Source organism: Ambystoma mexicanum, chromosome 8 (assembly GCF_040938575.1).
Source record: "Ambystoma mexicanum isolate Mex_15411 chromosome 8, UKY_AmexF1_1, whole genome shotgun sequence".
In the NCBI taxonomy this organism is placed as follows: Eukaryota; Metazoa; Chordata; class Amphibia; order Caudata; family Ambystomatidae; genus Ambystoma; species Ambystoma mexicanum.
In genome coordinates this window covers 290,186,172-290,208,722 of record NC_090929.1, presented here as the reverse complement: position 1 = coordinate 290,208,722, position 22,551 = coordinate 290,186,172, and the positions used below count along the sequence as shown (strand labels likewise).

The window sequence follows — 22,551 nt, the reverse complement described above, 5'->3', positions numbered from 1 at the left end:
GGGTGGCTGAATGGTAACTTCTAGAGCAAGCGGCACAGGTCATCTTTTCCGTAGAACCATAGGACACTGCCATTTGCGTTCTGCTTGATGTAGCTCTAATCTGCCCAACCATGGCTGAGAAAGGCGCTTACACGCACGAGTGGATTTAAGCAGAGCCACTTTAGCTGTGACCAAAAGTGCATGATAGGGCATTACAATCCATAGGTAGGGCAATTGGACTTTACCAATGACACCAGCTGCACCGGATCCACAGACCGCCAATTCCTTTTAGGTATAACAGTAGGGTGGAAGGTGTTTGGGTAAAAAGCACCAAATAAAGTAAATGGAACGATATAATGATCGGACCACAGGACCTGTTTAACAGGAGCAATCAAAATACAAAAGCCTGATGAGAATATAAGATCTAAATACCCCCTTGCTGATGGGTGGGCTCATGTACAGACTGACTAAGCTCAAAAAAATGTTTCAGTAGCGGGACATGCGGCAGGTTAAATCTTATATTCAGGTCCCCAACCACAATAAGGGGGCTATATTTAACCTGAAGTAAGGCAACAAGTTCCAAAAAGGCCTGCAAAAAGTTGGAATAGGCTCCTGGAGGACGGTAAACAATCAGAAAGTTAAAGGAAGGAGGTAGGGACAGAAAAGCATACCAGAATAGCTTCCATACCTACGTCGTGAACAGTGGTAAGCTGATGAAAGCCAATTCTGATTTAAAAATAACTTCAACACCACCGTGTTAGGAGCATTTCTATCTAGATGGATGATGCTATAATCCTCAGGGAGAGAATGACAGAGATGACGTGTCATTAGCCCAAGTCTCTTTCAGGCAAACAGAATCCGGACTTCCATTGCTCAGCATTTCATAGATGTGATAAGTAAGCAAACACTGAAAGTGGAGCTTTTGCAAGGAGCGAAGAGATCACTCACCAGATCGTCAGTAGTAAAACAAGGCGGAAGTAGCATGCCTGCAGGAGCAAAGGCAAGCAACTTGGGGCCTGAATAGCATAATAAGCTTCCGCCTTGCCTGTCCGTAGCCCGGACGTGCCCAGGCGGGCTTAACTTAGGTGCCACTTCGGCACAACGGGCTCTTTCCCGCTGCGCACGACCGCTGCACTGTCGGGAAGACAGACTCTTAGTTACACACATCCTATTACCAGGCCAATCCCCTTGTGCTGCCAATCAGTAGGGAAGAAAGACTTCTACCGGCAGTGCCTGGAGGTCGAAAATGAAAAAGGGACTGCAGATCGAAGAGTCTCGGAGTTCCAAGAGACCACACACCACTTTTGAGCGGCGAGAACACCAATTTACAAGGAAACGAAAGAAAAAATAAAATTTATAAATACAATAATAAAAACGCTAAGAGTTAGCATGAGTGCAGGGTTAGTGGTGTCCAGTCACACGCCGTGGCAGGGATCGCAAACCCTGTCTAAAAGGAAACAAACAGTGCAAACAAGGTAATAAAGCACCGGGGGCTCTCGCCTACTGTGTGCAACCACTGAAAGTCCTCAAGAGCTGAGGTTAAACGCTCCAGAACAGCCAATCCCCTTGTGCTGCCAATCAGTAGGGAAGAAACCGGAGTCCCAAGAGGACCGGCACCCTCTTTCAGCATTCTCCAATACACGCCCACATTATTTAATATCAGTTCCTTGCTTCATCCAGGATTCTTTGAGAGGGAGAAGGACATTTTCCTGAACTTTCTAGAACCAGTCACTTCTGTCCGGCCCCCCTCGACTGTGCAAAAGGCGTTCTTGAACCACTCCCTAAGTTGATGCTGGCCATACTGTGTACATGTGTTTTCTTCCCCTTGTATCTCTTGTAGAAGGTGCCCAGCGTCTTCCCCTGCTTCACCACACTTTTTATTCAAACAATAGCACAAACGGGAACCTCCAGGTGTAGCATATGCCTTCCGCCCATAGCCAAGACGTCTGGGGCCTGCATTTCCGACTCTGGTCCAGGGTGTAGGACGATACATCTTTGAAAATCTTAATAGAGGCCCCTTCCCTTTCTTGCAGGGCATCCATTTCTCTAACCTTCCATAATGTATCCCCCTTGTAGCGGAAGTAATGACACTTGGCTACAACAGATCGCCGACCTGACCGTAAGGCTGACCCTCTATGGACTCTATCAAAGAGTATTTCCCTTTGGTCATCTGGGTCCAGGAGTTTCTTGAACACTCATAAGGCACGATTCCAGGTGTCGCTGTGATTCGCCGGCCTTCTGCGGTAGCCCCCACAAGCATAGGTTATTCCTTTTTTCTCTCTTTTCCATATTGTCAAGCTTTCGTTAAATCGAGGTCTGCATTTCCACTCTAAAAGTCTTCAGTCCTATGAGGATTTTGTGTATGTCCTTATGCAGCCTTCCTTACTCTATTCCTGCCTGCTTCGGTATTCCATCCATTGCCGCAGTGATATCCCCACCGGCTAAACTCACGCTTTTTTCTTTTCCTTTACAGGGGGGACCTTATTGCCGGAATGAGTCACCCCTTGCACAGTATCATGTCCAATTTCTTGATATCTCTGGCAATGGTTTAGCCGGCGCAGCTCTGGCATAAAATACTTGCTAAGCTGACTTCCCACATGCTTCCCCATACTGGATACCTCACACCTCATAGATCTCATCCTACCTCAGGCATTCCCTTCTTCCTCAGTGCCTCAGCAGGGGCCTTCCCACGTTTTCCCATCAGCCTCCTCCATTAACTCCACTCAGCCAGGCTTTTTCCACCCGTATCATCCCAAGCTGCAGATATCCACACGTAGAACTCCTTCGCTCAGGCGGGGTCCAGCACCTCCCAGGGTCTCCTTTTACTGCGATAGTGGCATCTCTCTTATCAAAGACTGATGCCTGACAGGTCCATCTAAATCTCACACTGGGAACAGAACCATAGGGCCCTCCACCTTGGCCTCTCTATTGGAGATTGAATGGCTTTTACCCACCTCCACGACTTCCTCAACTCTTCCCTTGCTATTGTGGGTGGTCCAGGTCCACTAAGCCATCTTTCAGTGGTGGGCCCCTGCAACAAGCCTGCTCCGTCCCTTCAGCGGCCCACACAGCAGACCTCCAGATTGTCCTACCGGTGCATCTCCATGGGATGTCTCTGCTGCAAGCCTCTCCAGTGCAGTTCTGCTAGACACACCCACGGGACGCTGTAATTCGCCTTCCATGCCCGCCCTCAGTATCTGATCTCAATGCACTTCCAGGCCAACCAGCTAGTCTCATTATTTGGGGACAGCCCCGGCAGCAGCACTCCATATTTGAGAATGCCAGAGACTTAGCCCATCATTGCAACCAGTTTCTCCACCCTCTGATCGGCCCTGGAGTGGCTAAGCACATTTTGTAGTGAATGAGGCAGGGAGCTTAGCTCACAACACCATCTGTAAAGTGTTCATAGGTGCTAATGAGCTAATCCACATATCCATCTGTCTACAGACGGAAAGGACAGTTTTCTTGCTAGAAACTTGTATCACTGGATGACAGAGGATGAAAGGGAATGTGCATTACATAAGAGGACACGGTTAAAAGCCAACTGTGCTGTGGGGTTACTCACAAGAAAATAGATGGGGGAGACCAAGGAGGTAACAGCCTCACTGAAAAATGAGAACTATTACTTTGGACTCATTCATTAATTTAATTATTTTAATAGGAATCTCCGAAAATGTATATTTAGATCTGTACACTATCCTATATTTGAATAACAAAACTCAACATACAGTATACACCAAACAAAGAGATCCATATTGAATGTGTTAGACTGCCGATCTTTCTCTTCTTTGTGTGGACAATGTCTACACATTGGGAACACTTCCAGAGAGCAGCATATGCAGGTTATTAAAAATATTTCTTCTTCATGTTCTCTTGCTTGCCTCTAGTGACCTCATTTCCGGTATGTATTGCATTTGCACCATTGAAATTCCAGACAGTCATGTCTTAAGATGGTGTGATAAGGGGTTGACTGTTGTCCTCTTGAAGCGAGTCGGGGGAAAGCCTAACACTGCAGCACTCTCTTCATTGTGGTTCACGTATGTTGATCAACATCTCTGCTGTTGCTGTTCTGCATGACTGTTGCATCAGATGACTTGGCTTCTTTACTCACATTGATGCATAGGACAGAGCACATAGTACAATATAATAGGGCTTCTCTGAAATCATGGCTCACAAGGAAATGCCATCGGTTGGGACTACAACTTTCAGTAGATGGATGTTTTCCCCTTGCTATTATGAGCAGCCTTACCTCTTACTGTTCTAAATTTAGTATGGTTAGAACTTTTTGGTGAGCCGACACACTTCAAACCAGAAGGCAGATCAAATATTTTTCCAACGCTATCTAGCTGGCTTAGTTTTTGATTGCTCACATCGTGTGATCAATAGGTCACAGAGGGCAGCTTCATCTTCAGTGCACAATTTAGCGTTATTCTCTTCAAACCCCTTTTTGCAGCCTCCTTGTTAACTGTTTTGAGGAGAGCCGGCTGTGGGTTTTCCATATCACACCAACGCAAGGGAACTAGACCTTCTAACCTGTCTGCATGGATTTTGAGGACATTGGAAAGGAGTTTCATTTTCACCCTGTCTTAGATTGTGATGGCCGGCTTGCAGGTCGATCAGTCTCCACTGTAGATATGGCATTGGCATGAGGAATGCATTGTTTTTGTGCACACCTTTTCCTTCACATGTCCATATTTTATTGTATTTTGGTCAAATACCGACAAGCTGCAACTAAAGTAGAAAGTACCTTTTCATTGGGCACTTGTGTCTTGCTATATATGTCCAAAATTCTCTTTAAATCTCTGGATCTCTGTATCCGTCATAAAACTGGTGGTTCTTAGAATGGAATTTCTATTTGAGGTTCTAAAGCCATACTGGCAATGATTTGTATGCCTACAATAGTGAATGGCATGGTCCAATGGTCTCCAGCAGTATGCCTCACAAATGCCCACTTGGTGACGAGACAGATATTAGTGACCGAACATGTAAGTGGGCTGTTGGTGTATCATTTGTAAAGAGACAATGGGCAACACTGAAATAATTCACACTTCCATTGCAACTATGTGCAGGGCCTCCCGGCCATCACTAGGACCATATTATTTTCAACAGATTCACTCAATTTCTAAACAGTTACATCATCAGGCGCCAAACACCCAAGTTGAATGACTGACATGTTTACCCCATGTCCTATCAGACTCATTCTGATCAGGCTGGACAATCCAGTAGAAATACCAAGGACATATAAATGGTATTGGTCCTATTTACTGCATTCTTGTGACTAGCTGCATGGGACGGTACCAAGTACAGAAATCTGGGTGGACTTGTGCCTGTTTCCGTTCTATGTGCAGAATTTAAATGGAACTTATCAGTGCGCTCATGGGTATATCGCAGAGGTAAGTATTGGTGTCTGCAAAGGAAAAACATGGCTGCCATTACAATTGATCCAGAATAACACTACTAGCTCATTAGCTGGTTCTAAAGATGTCAGTCACAATCTTCCCTCTCCATTGGGATTATAATTATAATTGTTTTTTTATAATGCACTTAATACCAGCGATTGGTTTCTAAGCACGGGATTCGGACCTATGTTGCGCTGCGTTGTCTTGCTTCCAAGACAAACGCGTTGCATCCAGAGTCCTGCGGATTCCCTGCATTAAGCTGGGAAACCCGTAGTGCAGGTTTCCCCACCATGGTTTCACTTCCATGTGGAAAACTCTTTAAAGAATGGGAATCATGCAGGAAGACCTGTAGAGGCATTTCCTCTGCATATTTCCACATGCTTACCTTGCCTCTTTCTGAATGAGGCTACATGTGTATGATGATTGTGACGATGTTCCCAGAGGAAGCTGAATGTGTCCTGTGGGAAAGCTCCTTGAATGTAGTGCTCACTTCTGAGATCTGACTTTAACCTTTACGTCATAAATTAGAATGAAAGCAGGACCAGCTCAGACTGTTTTGCTTCCATGCTTCATACACTGAGCAGTTTATTTGGGACATTAACACTTGATGTGCAGAACTAAAGGGCATACACAGTGGTAGCAAGTCGTGAACCATGAGCCTTGCACATGCACAGTTCCAAACTTTGGTTAAAATCTTTGAGGAGAAGCTTGTTCTTTTCTGGCCAGTCAAGAGTTGGAAATAAGAGAGAATCATGACGTGCCCCCTTGTGACTGTCTTTTTTTAATATAATGGTTTTGTAGCTTGCCCCAAGTTGTCTCAAGACATAAGAAGGACCTGATCTAATTCACTCTTTGAGTTCTGCCCCTTACCCATACCTATGTTCCCACTTTCATTTACTTTCATGCCTTACCTGACAATCTCGTGTAAATGTTCCTGCACTATCTAATCTTGACTTTCAAATCTCCTCTTTAACCTTTATGCTTCTCCCGAGCTGCAGGCAAGCCATGCAGTGTCTAAAGCGAACAATGCAGCCCTTATTCAAAGTGTGCTGCATTCATATGGCAGGATTCTGCTACAGGAAATCTGGTTTATGGATACGTCAGCTCTAACTGGGTATTCTTAAAGGGGGATTACAGTCTTGCCTAACAGAAGAGGTTGTAACTCTGGAGGGATGTGTGTCTGGGTTCAGATACATTTGCACCTTTAAATTAATGGAATTCTAACAGCTTTTAGTTATATTCATTGTATTAATGTTAAACATCTGTTTCATAATGGCTATATTTGTATTTAATTCTATAATTCACGTTCAGAATTGAATTTAGTATCTCCCTTAACTGTACTGCAAACATTAACCTTATGTTTTTTGCTTCCCAGCTGCTTGAAGCAAAACTGTTCACTATTTATAATAGGAGGGCGGTTTAATGTGAAGTTAGAGAAGGGTCCCCATCTAATCTTTTTGATATAAACAGGGTGGGGTATCCTTGAATCCTTTAGGATTGATGATCGTAATAATAATCAAAAATTACAACTGCATGCCTTTCAGATTTAATGGGGTCTTGTTGCCCAGTTAATGGGCAGACAAAGTCAGATACCACCATGAATTTTACCTCTTTTTACTGCTAATCCAAATTGACTATTGATTATTGTATCCTACAAGGGATTGGCTGGCCTAAACATTTGTATTTTAAAGAACTAGAAAAATCCAAGAGTGATCACATGACTCTTCTGTTGACTACAAAAGTTGCCAATACTGCTAAAGATTTTATTAATGTTGAGGGTTCTCCAAATGAGCAATGGCAAAACGAACGTTCTCTAAGATGGTGAATGTTCTCTAAGATGGTGAATAAGGACTGGTTCAATTAGGATTGTGTTAAAGCAAAAATATCTTTGTTGGCTGCCTTAAAGGAGGAGAAAAAATTGCCAAGTTTACTATCTACTGCTAGGAGAAATTTAGAGGATGTTTGTAATAATGCAAAAAAGGACTGGACTGTGATTAGGTGGAAATGTTTAAGGAACGCTGCTAACCTGAGAGATACTCCTTTTGGCACTTTGTAACTAAGTTGCTATAATCTGGCAATATTAGAATTATGAAGATGCAGTGTTACTAAGAGTTTTCAATGTGATTCATATAATTCGATTGGATTCCAGTCCTGCGTTAGCTGGTATTAATCAGGGTGATTACTATCCACACCCCGGAGTTCATCCAGGGTGTGAAAATATATTTAGATTTTTTCTATACTGGAAGCAGGCTTCGTGCACATTATGCGAGCCTTATCGCCAGTAAAGAAAATGCAAAAAAAACAAGATGCCTGCCATAGTAAAAAGAAAAGGCTACTGAGTACCTTTTCTACTTCTATGGCAGCGGCCATGGGCAGGACAGAGTGCTGGGACAGGAGAAAAAGGGACAGTTCAGCAGGTAAGTGCGTGGGGGAGTAGAGAGGGAGGATGTTTTGAGGGGTGTGGGTGTGTGTGGTGGCAACAGTGAGGGGCTGGGGAAGGGCCTAAGGTGGATGTAGAACTACAGACTGTACACTGTGTGTTCTCGCCCACGTTTCTAGCCTCCTGATTGGCTGAGCACCCCTTACTGGGTGCACATTTATATATGGTCATAACCAAATATGTATAAGTGCAGTTTCCCCATATACTTAGAATTTATGAACCTTAGAATGGGCTTTGATAAAGTAAAGCATATCACATTATGGGCCATTTTGGCTTCATTCAATATCATGCTTACTTACTTTTGATGATACAAGCCTTGTTCGCACATACAAAGGCCTGCGTCAGATTTGGAAAAGAAGGATAATGTACATTACCATTTAGAATTTTCTCTGGTGCCCAACAGGATTGTGTCCTGGTCCCTATTTTCTTTCGTTTGTGTATTGAGGCATTAGAAAAAAATCTATCTTAATTTAGATTTTCCTGTGATAGATGGTCAACCAATTATCATTGTTCAGTTATGCAGCTGACTCCCTTTTAATTTGGGCACACTCATGTTCCTCTTCAATCTTTAACCAATAGCTAGATCACCTTTACTATGACATTGGATCTTGTGGTTATTATTACTGAACCAAAAATCATGATTGTTAACCCAAATAGAGGGATCAGCTATTCTTTGTTTATAAATACTGTTAGATCAGAGAGATTCCTTTTGTAATTATTTAGTTTAATGATCAATGTACTAGTAAGGACCACATATTCACTCAAGAGCCTAGTCTAGAATGGTACAGTTATTGGGTGGTTTTATATTGAGGTTTTTGTTGTTGTTTTTGATTGGATTCTTTAACTATTAATGCTGTAGCCGCATGCTGACTTCAATCTCTGGCTTTGGAGGATTTGGCTAGGTGGAGACTTGCATGCAATTTGTGGTATTCTGTGCTAAGTATGCTCCAATCTGTCGGAAAACCACTGTGCCTATTTTAAACCAAAGACGTTTTATTTGATTTCATCCTGCATTCTATTATCTTTGAACTATTGCACAACCTGCAGTGGCCTAAGCAATTGAATGTTATTTTCAAACAGCTTTTAGGATAAGAATGGAATCTGTTAAATGATCGCTAAAGCCGATTTTAACGTTGGTCATGTGTTATTTATATGATGTTTTGCATTCTTGTTATGGCTCTTTTATGGCTTTGAGCCAATATAAAGATTGTTTTGAGTGCTGGATGAGCCTATACAAAAAAAGAGAATTCACAACATCTAACCTTGTATGTTGCACAATTCTTTGGAGACAAAAACATAAACTATGCACAGTATTTACACCATCTTCATTAGCAAATAACAAAAGATAGTTGAATCAAGTATAGCAAAAGTCAATAGCAAATTTATTTTTTACAAAACATATTTAAAAGACAGAGCGAATGGTCACATACAAAATATTCTAAAACATGTCTTATGTGTCAGGATGTATGAGCCTCAGGTTTTTCCATTTCTGGGTGAGAATCAAAGACATTGTAAAAGTAAATAGAAAGCGAGTGCAGTCTCCTTAGCCCATAGATGTCCACATTTTCTATGTTACTTGGTGCCCCATCACAGAGCATCTAGGAGGCTTGAGGGATTTCGGCAATCGTCAGGGCCAATATTTGTATTTTGAGTCTCATATAGCGCAAACCGAGCTAGGAAGCAACAGAGCGCTCTGGTTGTCATTGAGAGCAAGGTATAATTTGCTGTTCTGTAACTTGTCTAGGTACCGCCCACCTGGAGTCAGGCCAATGCGCTTTTACATTACTGATCTCTCTATTTAAGTTTCCCCCTCTTTATAGGGGGCAGAGATACTTCTGAAAAATCTGTGCAACTTGTTCTGAACGCTCTCTCTCCAAATTTCAGCTGCCATTTGTGAACCTGATTATCTTATGCATAATAACAATTATTTATCTACCAGCCTAGCATATCATGTATTATTGCTCTCTTGCCTCTTATCCAAGACCCTCATCCTTCACCACCACTACAGAGGGGTTTACAATATGTAAGGGTGCAGAAGAAGGAGTCTGACATCCAGGTGATATAGTGATTGCTATAAACATTTATTAGCCAAGAAAATAAAGAGACAGCCTAACTTTCTCTATCTCTCAAGAGTGGTTTACTTGCCTCAACTTAAAAACGAACAGGGTTGTCAGAATGTCCTTATAACTTAAAGAGTCCACTGCCCTGTGTCAAAGGTCCCTATCTCTGTCCCTTGCAATTATAACCAAACTAAAGATTGTGACAATGTTCTTGGTCCAGGAGAATGAACCCCTTCTCCAGGACTGGGGATCACAGTTACTGGTTGTGATTTACCTTGCAAGTTCTTTACCGGGGTAATTACTCTGTTACCCTGTTCCCAGTACTTCACAAATAAAGGACAGCCAATCCTATAACACTTTGTATCAGGAAATACTCTGTTTCTTCACTCCGGGGGGAATTACCCCCTTCCCCTGGATCAAATGTTCCCAGCACAATACTTGTCCTGCCAGGGGGAATGAATAACTTACCCCTGGCCGAAGTTTCCGTGATCAGCTTTCTCAATTGTCAAGAGAATGACTCCCTTCTCTTGACTGTGGCCATTCTTTAACCTGGGGGGAATGACTCCCTTCCCCAGGCTTCTCTGCACTTTTGTGAAGATGCAGCAGTACCCAGAGAATGACTCACTTCTCCTGGTATATTGGTTTCACAGTCCACGTCTCAATCAACTGTACCCAGGGGGAATGACTCCCTTCCCCTGGTTTCCTTAGTTTCACACTATGGTTTCTCAGCAATACAGTTCATGCACCGGTAGGGTCGTCACCCCATGCTTCCCCACTATGGCCCACTTGGTTCAATGGCTTGTCAGGTGCTGCCACGAGGAAGAGGACTCAGCTTTCTTCATTACTTTTGCTGTGGGTCTCAGACCCATAATTCTCTTTTCAGTTAGCTGGACTGACTTGGTTCACTAGCCTGCCACGCATTGTCATGAAGATGATTTATAAAGTTGTCTTGATTAGTGTCCTTATGGTTGTGGTCTCCAGTGTACCACTATTGGGGAACCACTTCTCCTTCTTGCTCTCACTGCCTCTCCCTGGATCAGGGGTTATATCCCAGCCCCTGAATTGTGGACCTGTCCTTATGGTGTGGTTATGGAGTATCCAAGACCCAGTAGTACCCTCAATGGCCAGCCCATTCACTGCCATACTTTCTGGGACTTCTCTGGTGGGCTCCGGTCTGCCTTAGGGACTACCCTAGCTCTGTTCAGTCCTCTCGTGGCTTCTGCAGGCTTCTCCTGCACTGCGGCAGCTCTCCAGCTTCTGACTCCCTGCATCATGCGTACCCGTTACAGACCATGCAGTTCACCTCCCCTGCAAAGTCGAGTTACTGCTTCGCTAAGGGTCCTCAGGCATCAGACCCGGTCATGATGTCTTATGCTTTACCTTGGCATCCCCATCTGCAGCCGCGTGTATCTCCCGCGCTGAGCCACTTCCTGGTCCTCAGTTCCTCCTGGGGTGGCTGAGTGCTGTGGTGAGTCCTTCTTTGCTCTTTATTGTGCTTTGCCATGGATGACAGGAATGCTCATTCACGTTCCACAGAGTATTCTTGATTTTTCTGCACCTCCTCCTCATCCCAGTACTTGACCTATACATCTCCCTTGGGTAGTTCACAATCTTCTTCGTCTTAGTAGGTATCAGACTTGCAGATTTACAAAGATACATGGGAGAAGTAGGTAGGTTATTGGGGTCACTAGAGTATGGAGGTGTGTAAGGTGTGGAGTGAGGGATATTATACTGCGTTCTTCCCAGATGGTCGTCCTTGTCCCCATGAGATCCTCGCGCTGCGCACCACCCCCAGGGGGACTATCGGGTAGCAGCCTCACTACCCTGGCCTCATGGGAAGAAGCCTCAGGGAGAAGTGACAACATCTCTGGATTAGTCACAAATATGTGGCATGGGATGTTCCAGCCATGCGGGTGGGATGTGTTGCAGGAAAGCAAGGGCCCACGTGGCACCAAGGTAGTGACTGAAGAGTAAGGTTTTGAGTTCCTTCCTGAACTGCAAGAGCTTTGGCGTGGCCTGGATTGCCACTGAAATGGTGTTCCAATAAACAATGGCTTAGCACTTGAAGGCACGTTTCCTGTTTTTTCCTTGCATGCCAGTTTTCTCTGAATCCTAGTGGTGGTTTGGCTCCTGGAAGTGTGTTACCCACTAATATGCCCTAATCCTGCCATTAAGGTTCCGGTGTTGTTGCTGGCTGTATTACTGCATTCCACATTGTTAACACTTGCCACATGGACTGGAGAAAAGGATGTTTCCTCCAATGCATGTGTAACTCTTTTGTGCGATGGATTTTCAAGATGTCCTCAGATGGTCTGTACTTCCTGCACAGTGTGTTCTGCAAAACGGATGCTTCCCACTATCCTCTCTGTCCAAGAGGCACTGCCCGGTTGATAGTACCTGTATCCCGAAATTCCATTAATTTCCAGCCAGCAGTTGTTCCTCTGGGTGCTTACCTGTGCCAGGCAAGGTCAACTGACCAATGGTAAAAGAGAAAAAAGTAACCTTCCAAGAGGGGAGCAAGGAGCCATCTTCCAAAAAGGAGGGGGATTCGGGCGAAGGGCTAAATGACGTATAATCATGACTGACACAAATGCAAGGACTCATTTTTGTTTAGTTGCCTGTTATTGGTGCACTGATTAGAGTCAACAATTCATTAGCCAAGACACTGGGGGGCATTATGAGTTGGGCAGTAAGGGATTACCGGCACCGGTAAGGGGACCGGTGCCGGTAATCCCTTACCGTCCAATTCCGAGGTCCCTTAGCGGGAACCGTAAGGAACGTGTGGTCTGACCACACGTCCCTTATGGGTCCCGCTAAGGGGCCAGGGCGCTAAAAACGGGCTTGCTAGTCGCAAGCCCGTTATTAGCGCCCTCCCCATTCCCATTGAGCCTTATGGGGGCTCAAATGGGGAATGGTTTGTTCAATGGGGACTTACCGGTCCCTCCAGGGTTGGAATGCACTGGTAAGTCCCCATTGAACAAGAATGGTGCCGGACCCGGTATTGGAGGCGCTAATAGCGTTATGGCTACCTCCAATCTCGGAATGAGGCCTAAAGTGAATTTATCTTCTGCTGCCTTAATGGTCATTGGGCACATGTGGGCAGGCTATTGTATACAAATTGTATTATCTTGTTATGTTTTAGAGCATTTTATTGTGCATATTACTAAGGGTCTGGACAAGAACACATGTATTTAGGTGCAGGTGTAAACCAGTAGTGCTGAAACTGCATAACGATTGAACGTGATCAGCAAAAAAACAGAGTTCTTTTTTTCTGAAATGTCATTATGGTGTCTGCCATGCGTATCTCAATGGGAAGCTTGTTCCACAGTCTAGGCGCAATAATGGAGAAGTGCATGCCTCCTTTGGAGCAACAGCGCGAGCGTGGAACAACCAGCAAATTGCAGTGCTCCAACCTGAGACACCTGCTGGATCGTACCATTTCGGAAGGCGGTTAAATATGGAGATGCAAGATCATGCTAACATTTAAAAACCCAGCAAAGGATTATGAATTTGATCCTTTGGTGGACCCGGAGCAAGTGAAGTTCTTGGCAATAGGTTGAGATGGAAGAGGATGTAGGGAGCCGAAAGATGAGGCACACTGCTTTGTTTTGAATCTTTTGGAACCTTTGTAATTGGTAAATTGGCAGTTCTGCATTTAAGGTATTATCATAGCCGATAGAGGAGTTAATGAGGGTGCCAGTGACCTGGGGCTAACCTTTGTCAGGGATAAAAGAAAGAACTTGTTTCAATAGCCAAAGGTGAAAAAAAGATGCTCAGAGACTTCATTCATCTGGGATGTAAACGACAAGTCATGAACCCAGAAGATCCCTAGGTTTCTCACACTTGCGGCATAAGATGTGGGAAAACCTGAAAGTTGGCATGGATCGGGAGTATGCTGAGGGTCACTGAGCAACTGTCTCGGGCCAAGTAGGAGGACCTCAGTTTTAGTTGGATTGAGTTGTAAACCGTTCCAATTCAGCGATTTCTGGACCATGGCAATACCTTCCACAACGTTTCAGAGGGACCTGTAATTTTGACGAATATTTGTGTTTTATCAGGGTAAGAGTGATATTGTAAAGCTGGAACATTTTAGGATGAGCATAAAGGGCTGCACGTAAAGACTGAATAAGAGAGGGGATAGTACAGAGCCCTCATGGACACCACAACATAACTTAATGGTTTCTGATGTGAAAGGTCCTTTAGTCCCCATTTGCACTCGGTCAGAGAGAAAGCTTTTGAACAAACTGAGAGTATAACAATTCATCCCTGTTAGGTTCTGCAGCCATGACAACACAATGACATGAGTCACAGCATCAAAAGCCGCGGGTAGGTCCCACATAATCAACAGGGTAAAATGGCCATTTTCTGAGACATTTTAGTAATGATAGACGGTGAAGTCTTGACTGGGTTCCTGACGGTTTGAGAGGAAGATACAATTAGGGGGGTTAGTGAAGTCCCTAATAATAGTACATGATTCCATGGGATTGTTGTTGTCTACCAAAATGTGTTCATGAAGAAATTGAGATTAGGAGGAAATAATCTCTTTTTTTTTAAAGACAACTGGGCTTTGCGGGCTCTCTTCAGATAAGAAGTATTGCAAGAACATCGCTACTTATTTTCTGCTTTCCTGGCTTACTTTTTAAGGCAAGTAGAATAGGTGAATACCAAGGTTTAGATTTATTTTCAGGTTTAGCAGACCTCCTGGGAGCATAATAATCAATTATGGGCAGAAGACTGTTACAACAATGGGTTCAATAGGAACCACAATTTATATTGTCTTCAAGGGAGGGTATGTTAAGAGTTGACTGGTGGATGACATTTTAAGTAGAGCTGATATGTTTCATCACACAGTCTGTCAGACACCTTTTTCTAAAAGCTACCGTGTTTAGACCTTTCAGAATCACAACCAGTTGCTTAAAACAAGCTCTTATGTTAAGACCTTAAGTCTTTTAAATAAAAACTAGGACTTTATTCTAGCCGTTCGGCTTTTTTACTTGCAGCACATCAAACACCTTTACTTGCTATCTTTCGAAGAAACTGACTAGCAGGCTTTGCCTGGTAACTGACAAAAGCATGTAATTACCTGGGTGATTATCAACCAAACATAGGGGAACATTATGAGTGAGTTGGTGTGGTAAAAAAGTGACAGTAATGAGATTAGTGCAATTTTGACTGCACCATCAAATTAAGAATATGCACTGAACTCACTATAATCTGCTTGGTATTTTGTGGAGGTAATTTCATCCAGACAAAACTATTATACTATGCAATATTTCTGCATGTGGTAATTCCTACACGTGGTGATGCATAATCCTCAAAGGAGCCCTGACTTGAATTCAAAATGGGGACTAACTGAAGATTTTGCATGACTCTGAATCATGCACACCCTGAATCATGCAGACCCTTCAAGTTACTGCATGCAGTCACAGGAATTCCATTTGGTGGTATTACTGCATTTAATGCAAAGACTGAGACAAGAGGTAGAGTCACCTACCAAATTGTATCGTTGCTCAAAATATCAATGTTAGTCATACCATACTACATGTAGTGTTCAAGCATCATAACAATATTAACCACAATTATTAAGCATAAAACATACATTTTAATGAGGAGAGGATATAGGAGAAATAGAGGATGCCCATTGCTTTCTGACTATGAAGAGTCGTTTGTCGGAGATCACATCCGTCTCCTTTCTAAACATTCATCCTAAATGCAGAAGCTAAAGTGTCCATCTTTAGATGATCACATATTCACCCCATTGGCCTTGTCAATTGTGTCTAAATGCGGCTCTAACCAAAACTGGTTGTCTACTATTGTGTGGAATTCTTACACCCAGACGTTAATAAAAGGGACATGTTTACTCAGTGCTATGCTGTACAACCAACTATCACCTACGAAACCACATTGCATGGTTACAAAGCCAGGGTTTTTGTTTTCATGGCACAACATACTTTGATTTTATGTATCATTTATAAAGAGGCAATATATCAACCAGGCAAGGGTGTTGCTAGGTCCGGAAAATATCTGGAGCTAGGCTAATGTCAGGACTGTTGGGACTCGGGCTACGACCAAAAGACTAGCTAGCCCCATGAGCTTCTATCCAGGGCTACAACCAAAAGACCTGGGGCTTTAGCCCCCTCAGCACCCGTCTAGCAACACCCCTGAAACCGGGTTGCAGAGACATAATTCTACACGTTTAACCACCTGAAAGGTGTCAATATATTGCATATAATTAGTTATGGATGACTCGTTCATCATCAGCAGTACCACAAGAATTCAGATGTTAATAAAAGGGCCTGCTGTTTTATAGCTTGACATTCTCGAAATGGGTTCCAAGATGGATGCCATTCTAAACAGGCAGTGGTCAATTTCTTATAATTCAGAATATTCTTCTATGTAATCATGTTGGAAAATGCCATACATTTTCTATCTCTGTGAGAGTCTTGTAGGATTCCTAGGGGAGGGTCTTGTAGGATTCCTAGGGCCTACTATACCTGTATACATTCCTAAAAGTAAATAATATACCTATCTTAAAATTCATATCAGTGTCCTCTGTAATGAGCAGGCCATTTAGCTCAGCGACTTAAGTGCTCCTTGCTCACTGATCTGCTCAACATGTCACAAAATCAAATCCATTAAAAGGAGACTTAGCCTTTCATCCGTACAAGGTCAATCATCTTTACACGATCAATTAACACCTGTCTTTTCAGAGTGCTATGAAAGTTTAAAGGCTGACTCAATGAGAACTACAGAAAGAAACTACCATTGTCCTGTAGGTAATGACGGAACATTCTATAGGTTTCCTGTAGAATTTCATGCGATTATCCCGTAGGATTCCTATTTGAAAACAAAAAGAAATCTAGAATATGTTCCTGTGGTTTTCATGTTATCCATGGAGAATCTGCATCTGGGACCTTATGTATGCATTTCTATGACACAAGGTACCACATAACTAAAATACCCTGCTCTAAAATACATAGCCCAGATTCCATAATTGCATGAGACCTACCTGCAGATGGTGCTCGAGCCCCGTGGCAATGAGGGCAGTAGGAATCTGCTTCCACTCGTGCCTCTGGCGTTGGAGATCTGGGGCTTGGTAGATTATACTCCGTCCCTGCAGAGCAAATAAGGGGATTGGTCAGACATAGGATGAAAATTGGAGGCAAGGCTCCCTGAATCATGGATCGTTGCAGTGAAAAAGGAAAGAAGGAGAGTGATGTATGAAAAGAAGCTTGATAGAATGAAAGAGGGTGGGAGGATGAAGGATAGAGAGTAAGGGAAGGAGTAAAGTAAGGATGGGGAGAAGCAACATGGCACAACTAGGCTGGTAAAACAAGAACAGAAATGGTGTCAAGAAGGGTGGAGACACGGCAAGAGGAAAGGATGTAGGAGGAAAAGGTTCAATGGAGGCAGGAACATGGGAGAAATGAGGCATAGAGAGAGGTCATTAGAGGTGTGGAAGAGAAAAGGGGAAGAAGGATAGGATCAGAAAAGAACAAGGAGAATGGAAGATAGATGAGAGGTCAAGGATGGATGAGGGAATAAATAATGGGTGCATGGGTGCAAGGATGGAGTTCCTGGAAATAGTGAGTTGAGGGTTAGAGAGGAGGGAAAACAGAAAAATGAGCTAAGAACATATAGGGAGAAAGAACACAGAGGAAGGACAAAGCAGGAATGAGAGTTAAGTTAGTAACAGAAAAATGAAAGTGGAAAGGAAACCTGAAGATTGCTGTGCGAGACAAACAAAACACAGAGAGGAAATCACATGGGAATGGACAGTCACCATGAAAACTGTTGTCTTTTACCAAGACGGTATCAAAAGCAAATTGGCAGTCTCATAGGTAGAGCCTTCAGGGAAAGTAGTTAGTTTCTCTTAGAGTGCATCTTACAGAAGGGAACACCTCTTAGGAATTTTCTCTTCATGGAAGAGACCATTTATTAGAAATTATGCAGCACATTTACTCTCAGCACAGTGTGTCATGTAGACGATTATTGTATGGACTAATTAAAGAGATGGAGTGTCTATTAGGAAGACAGCAACTACGTAGAATATCAAGTGATGTCATAGTGGAATTTACCATATTACCCTACTGTGAGGAATTCAACCATCCACATGGTGGGTGCGCGCTCGCCTGGGCTTTTTTGAAAGGTTTATTTAGATGGAATGATGGTAGACCAACCTCTGGAAAATGTGTGGGGCTAATCCACAAACATTTTTCTATCCTCACACCACGACAAACACATAGAACTGTGTACTCTGGGTGGACGCAGCCTAAAGGCACATATTGTTATTGTTAACTTGCATTTATATAGCACCTTATATACCACTGGTATGGTCTGAAGGCGCTGGTAGGTTGAACGCCCTTGGGAACCGAAGTTCATATCAGTAGAGAGAAAAGAGAGAGTCAAAAGGGTGCGTGTGGGCACCGGGTATGTGTGCAGCTCATGCAGTATCCGCGTAATAGCTGCATTCTAGCGGTAGGTGTGCTGGTTGTGAGGTCAGGAGTATGTGTTCGTTCTGGCAGGAATTATCCAGAACGGATGTGGCTGCGTTAGGCCTGAGGAGAACGCGTGGCTGGGGGTGTGTTACCAGCTGTAATTACTTAGAATGATGTGGAGTGAGCGGCGAGTGTTGGTATGAGAACAGTTATACTGAATGGGATCATAGTATCACTGTGTTCTAGTTGAGTGGTGATGTAAGGAGAGAGTAAGCGTGGTGGTGGGAAAAGATGGGTTATATATCCTTTCAGAAATTCTCTGCATTCCAAATCATACTATCTACGTCCGTTCCTTGCACTCCTATCCACTCCATGCATCCTAGTCTGTTCCATATATTTCGGTCACGCATTCATGCATTCCTGCTTGCCGCGTGTGTTCGAGTTCGCGCCTGTGAGCTCCAGTTCGCCATGCCTGCTCCAGTCATTGTGGGTTAAATGCACTTTGAGGGTTCTCTGCGTTCCAAACCATACTTTATACGTTACCCAATTCTATGCGCTTCAGTCCGTTCAATGCCCTCGTATCCACTCTTGTCAGCCTCACACCTGTACTCTTGTCAGCATCAAGTGTGTACCCACTCACCCCTCTACCTACTCACCCCTCTACCCATTCAGCCCCTCTACGCACACAACCCCTCTATGCACTCAACCCCTCTACGTGCTCAGCCCCTCTCCCCGCTCAGCCCCTCTACGTGCTCAGCCCCTCTACGTGCTCAGCCCCTCTACGCGCTCAGCCCCTCTACGCGCTCAGCCCCTCTACGCGCTCAGCCCCTCTACACGCTCAGCCCCTTTACGCGCTCAGCCCCTCGACGCATTCTTCCTCTCTACGCATTCTTCCTCTCAATGCATTCTTCCCCTCTACGCATTCTTCCTCTCTACGCGCTCAACCCCTCTACGCAATTTGACCCCCTTTACGCACTCAGCCCTCTACGCATCAATTCCTTCTACACACTTATCTGATCCCCGCACTCACTTGCTCCCCGCACTCATCTGTTCCCCGTACTCATCTGTTTTTAGCACTCGTGTCTTTCACGCATTCAACATCAATATCCTGTTCTAAATATTCATCTCTACACTCATCTGTATGACAGCCAGGGGTACACGAAGCATCTCCCGAAGGGGTAAGACCAAATCTTCCTCCTGCCATGGCCAGCCTGATTAACTAACAAAGGCTCCATGGATCCGCCTTGGGGCCAGATTATAAAGGGTTTGCATTTGTTTTTCTTTCTTTGTACGCTCCAACTGCACTGCTTTCCAATTATCAGAAAGCTGCACACAGTAACAGCCCCCGGTTCGTTTGTGGGTAAAATCGTACTGTTTTTGCATGTCTCCCTGTAGCGTTGCATGTGGCCTTTTCAGTGCAAGCCCGGGATTGCGTAATTTTGACACGCTGAAGGACAAATTAGCCCTCACCACCCTTATCGAATCCTGCTGTAATGGCTTGCATTCCGCCACAGCAGAGACGGCGCATTGTCTCATCTCTGTATTATTTCAATCAGCTAATGGGTGCCATTCAGCACCGACTGTACATTATCTGCACCCCCAACAAAGTTACATGGCAAAGTGTTGATGAGAGACTCATTAGGAGCCTCTGTACATGTGTAGGTTTTCACATGTTTTTTTTAATGTAAGCTCTTTACATGTTTTCTTTGTGTGTCTTCACAGCTATCTGTACATCCTGAGGATACCCTGCAAATTAAAATATAGGAATGGCAATAAGGAACAAGTTACTTACCTGTAACTGTTGTTCTCCAGCATGGGTCTGGCATGGATTCACATGCTCATGAATATTCCCCGTCGTCAGGCTGGGAATCCTCGGTAAAGAAAAAACCAGTATCAGTTTCGTTTCTGATCTGTCTTTCGTAGTAGTAACCAATCACTGGTCTCTGCGTCATACTGACCACAGCCAATGACTGCCCTCTACCTAAGCCCCGCCTCTGGCAGCCATCTTCAGATTTGGAAGCACGTGAAGTGGCAGTATGACCAAGTGAAGAGCCGCAGAGGGGTAGGCGGGAGGGTTCGCATGTGAATCCATGCCAGACCCATGCTGGAGAACAACAGTTACAAGGTAAGTAACTTGTTCCTTCTCCAGCATGGGGTCTGGCATGGATTCACATGCTCATGAATAAAGAATACATAGCAGTACACACATGCACAACCACGGGAGGTGGCAAAGGCTCAACATTAAGCATTACATCAAACTCAACATTAAGCAATCTTACCTCCTCACCAGGCTCACCTCAGGCGAACAGGTTGCGCAGCACTGCTTGGCCGACCCTGGACTCCTCCCTGGAATCCCGATCGACGCAGTAGAATTTCGTGAAGGTGTGCGTCGACCTTCACGTAGCAGCCCTGCATATGTCCAGCAGGGGCACACCAGATAGGAACGCCGTGGTAGCTGCGATCGCTCTGGTGGAATGGGCTCTCGGACGGCCAGGCAGCGGTCGGTTTGCCAACCGATGACAGTACATGAAACAGCCGGAGAGCCATCTGGAAATGGAAGCCTTCGAGAGAGCCTTCCCCTGATTGACAGGTCCAAAGTTCACAAAGAGTTGTGACGTCTTCCGAAAACACTTTGTGCGGTCCACGTAGAACTTCAGCGCTCTAGCCACATCAAGCGAGTGCAAAGTCCTCTCAGCCGGCGACGAAGGCGATGGGAAAAACACAGGCAACACCAAGGGTTCGTTGAGGTGGAATTCCGACGGCACCTTGGGCATGAAGGAGGGGTGCGTCCTGAGCACCACCCTCGTGTCGTGAAAAGTCAAGTATGGTGGCTTGCAAGATAGGGCCTGGATCTCTCCCACTCGTCGTGCGGAGGTGATGGCCACAAGAAACGCTGTTTTCCACGACAGGAACTTCAACGGGGCCGAGTGCAGAGGCTCGAACGGAGGTCCCATGAGCTTGGTCAGCACCACGTTGAGCTCCCACGCCAGGGCCGGAGCCTTCACCGGCGGGAACGATCTGAACAGTCCCTTCATGAACTCTTTCACCAGACGATGAGACCACAAGGACGTCCACCCCGTGGTTCTTGTGTATCGGGAGATCGCAGCAAGATGAATCTTGATGGACGCGTGTGCCAGTCCAGCCTTGGCCAGCGTCAACAGGTACGGCAGTACTTGGGGAGCCGTAATCCTTAGAGGGTTAATCTTCTGTGCGTGGCACCAGACAGAGAACCTCTTCCATTTGTGTCCGTAGCATTTAAGAGTCGAGGACGCCCTGGCCTTTGCAAGAACCTCTCTGCAGTCGGCCGGTATGTCGTATCCTCCAAACTCTAGCGCTGCAGGAGCCAGGCCTGCAAATTCAGCGACTTCGGGTCGTGGTGGAGGATGGCGCCTCCTTCCCTGGAGAGCAGATCCGCGTCCACTGGCAGCTTGATTGACGGGGACGCTGACAAGTCCAGAAGGTCCGGGAACCAAATCTGCCTCGGCCACGCAGGTGCGACGAGGATCATCCTGCACCGTGGCCTCTTGAGCTGGTTGATGAGCTGGATCAGCAGTGGCAGTGGAGGGAACGCGTATAGGAACAGGCCTTCCCAGGGGAACGAGAAAGCATCGCCCATGCTCCTCGGCTGGGGAAACCTGCTGGCGAACCTCCGGCACTTGGAGTTCGTCGCCGTCGCGAACAGGTCGATCTGGGGTGTGCCCCACCGTCGGAAGAGGCGATCCACTAGATCCTGCCGTAGTTCCCACTCGTGGCACGACCGCAGCTCCCTGCTGAGTGAGTCGGCGATGGTGTTTTTTTTCCCTGCCAGATGAAACGGCACCAGAAACATCCTTTGGGCGACGGCCCAATGCCACAGGTCCTGCGCCTCCTTGGACAGTGCTGGGGACCTGGTTCCGCCCTGTTTCCTGATGTAAAACATGGTGGTGGTGTTGTCGGTGAAGATCCTCACCACCTTGCCCTTGAGGGACGGAAGGAAAGACCTGAGGGCCCAGAACACTGCACGGAGCTCCAGGACGTTGATATGGAGGGACTTCTCCGTCGGGAGCCAAAGGCCTCTCGCGTGCAGATTTTCGGTGTGCGCTCCCCACCCTTCCAGGGAGGCATCCGTGGTCACTGTCTCCTGGTGGTCTGGGGTCTGGAAGTCCATGCCCGCCGTCAGATGCGCGCGGGTGCCCCACCACCGGATCGCTCGTCGGAAACTCTCGTCGAGTGTGATCCTCTCCTCGAAGCCGCCC

General features: G+C 45.3%; 1 protein-coding gene across 4 annotated transcripts in view; it reads right to left on the bottom strand.

Moving 5' to 3' along the window:
• The window catches only part of AKNA (AT-hook transcription factor), a 442,732-nt gene that overhangs the window by 12,219 nt on the left and 407,962 nt on the right, over window positions 1–22,551 (bottom strand). For all 4 annotated transcript variants that reach the window (XM_069609684.1, XM_069609685.1, XM_069609686.1 and 1 more), the window contains exon 20: window positions 16,888–16,992. In XM_069609684.1, coding sequence (XP_069465785.1) covers window positions 16,888–16,992 — 105 coding nt within the window. The remainder of the gene's footprint in view (window positions 1–16,887; window positions 16,993–22,551) is intronic.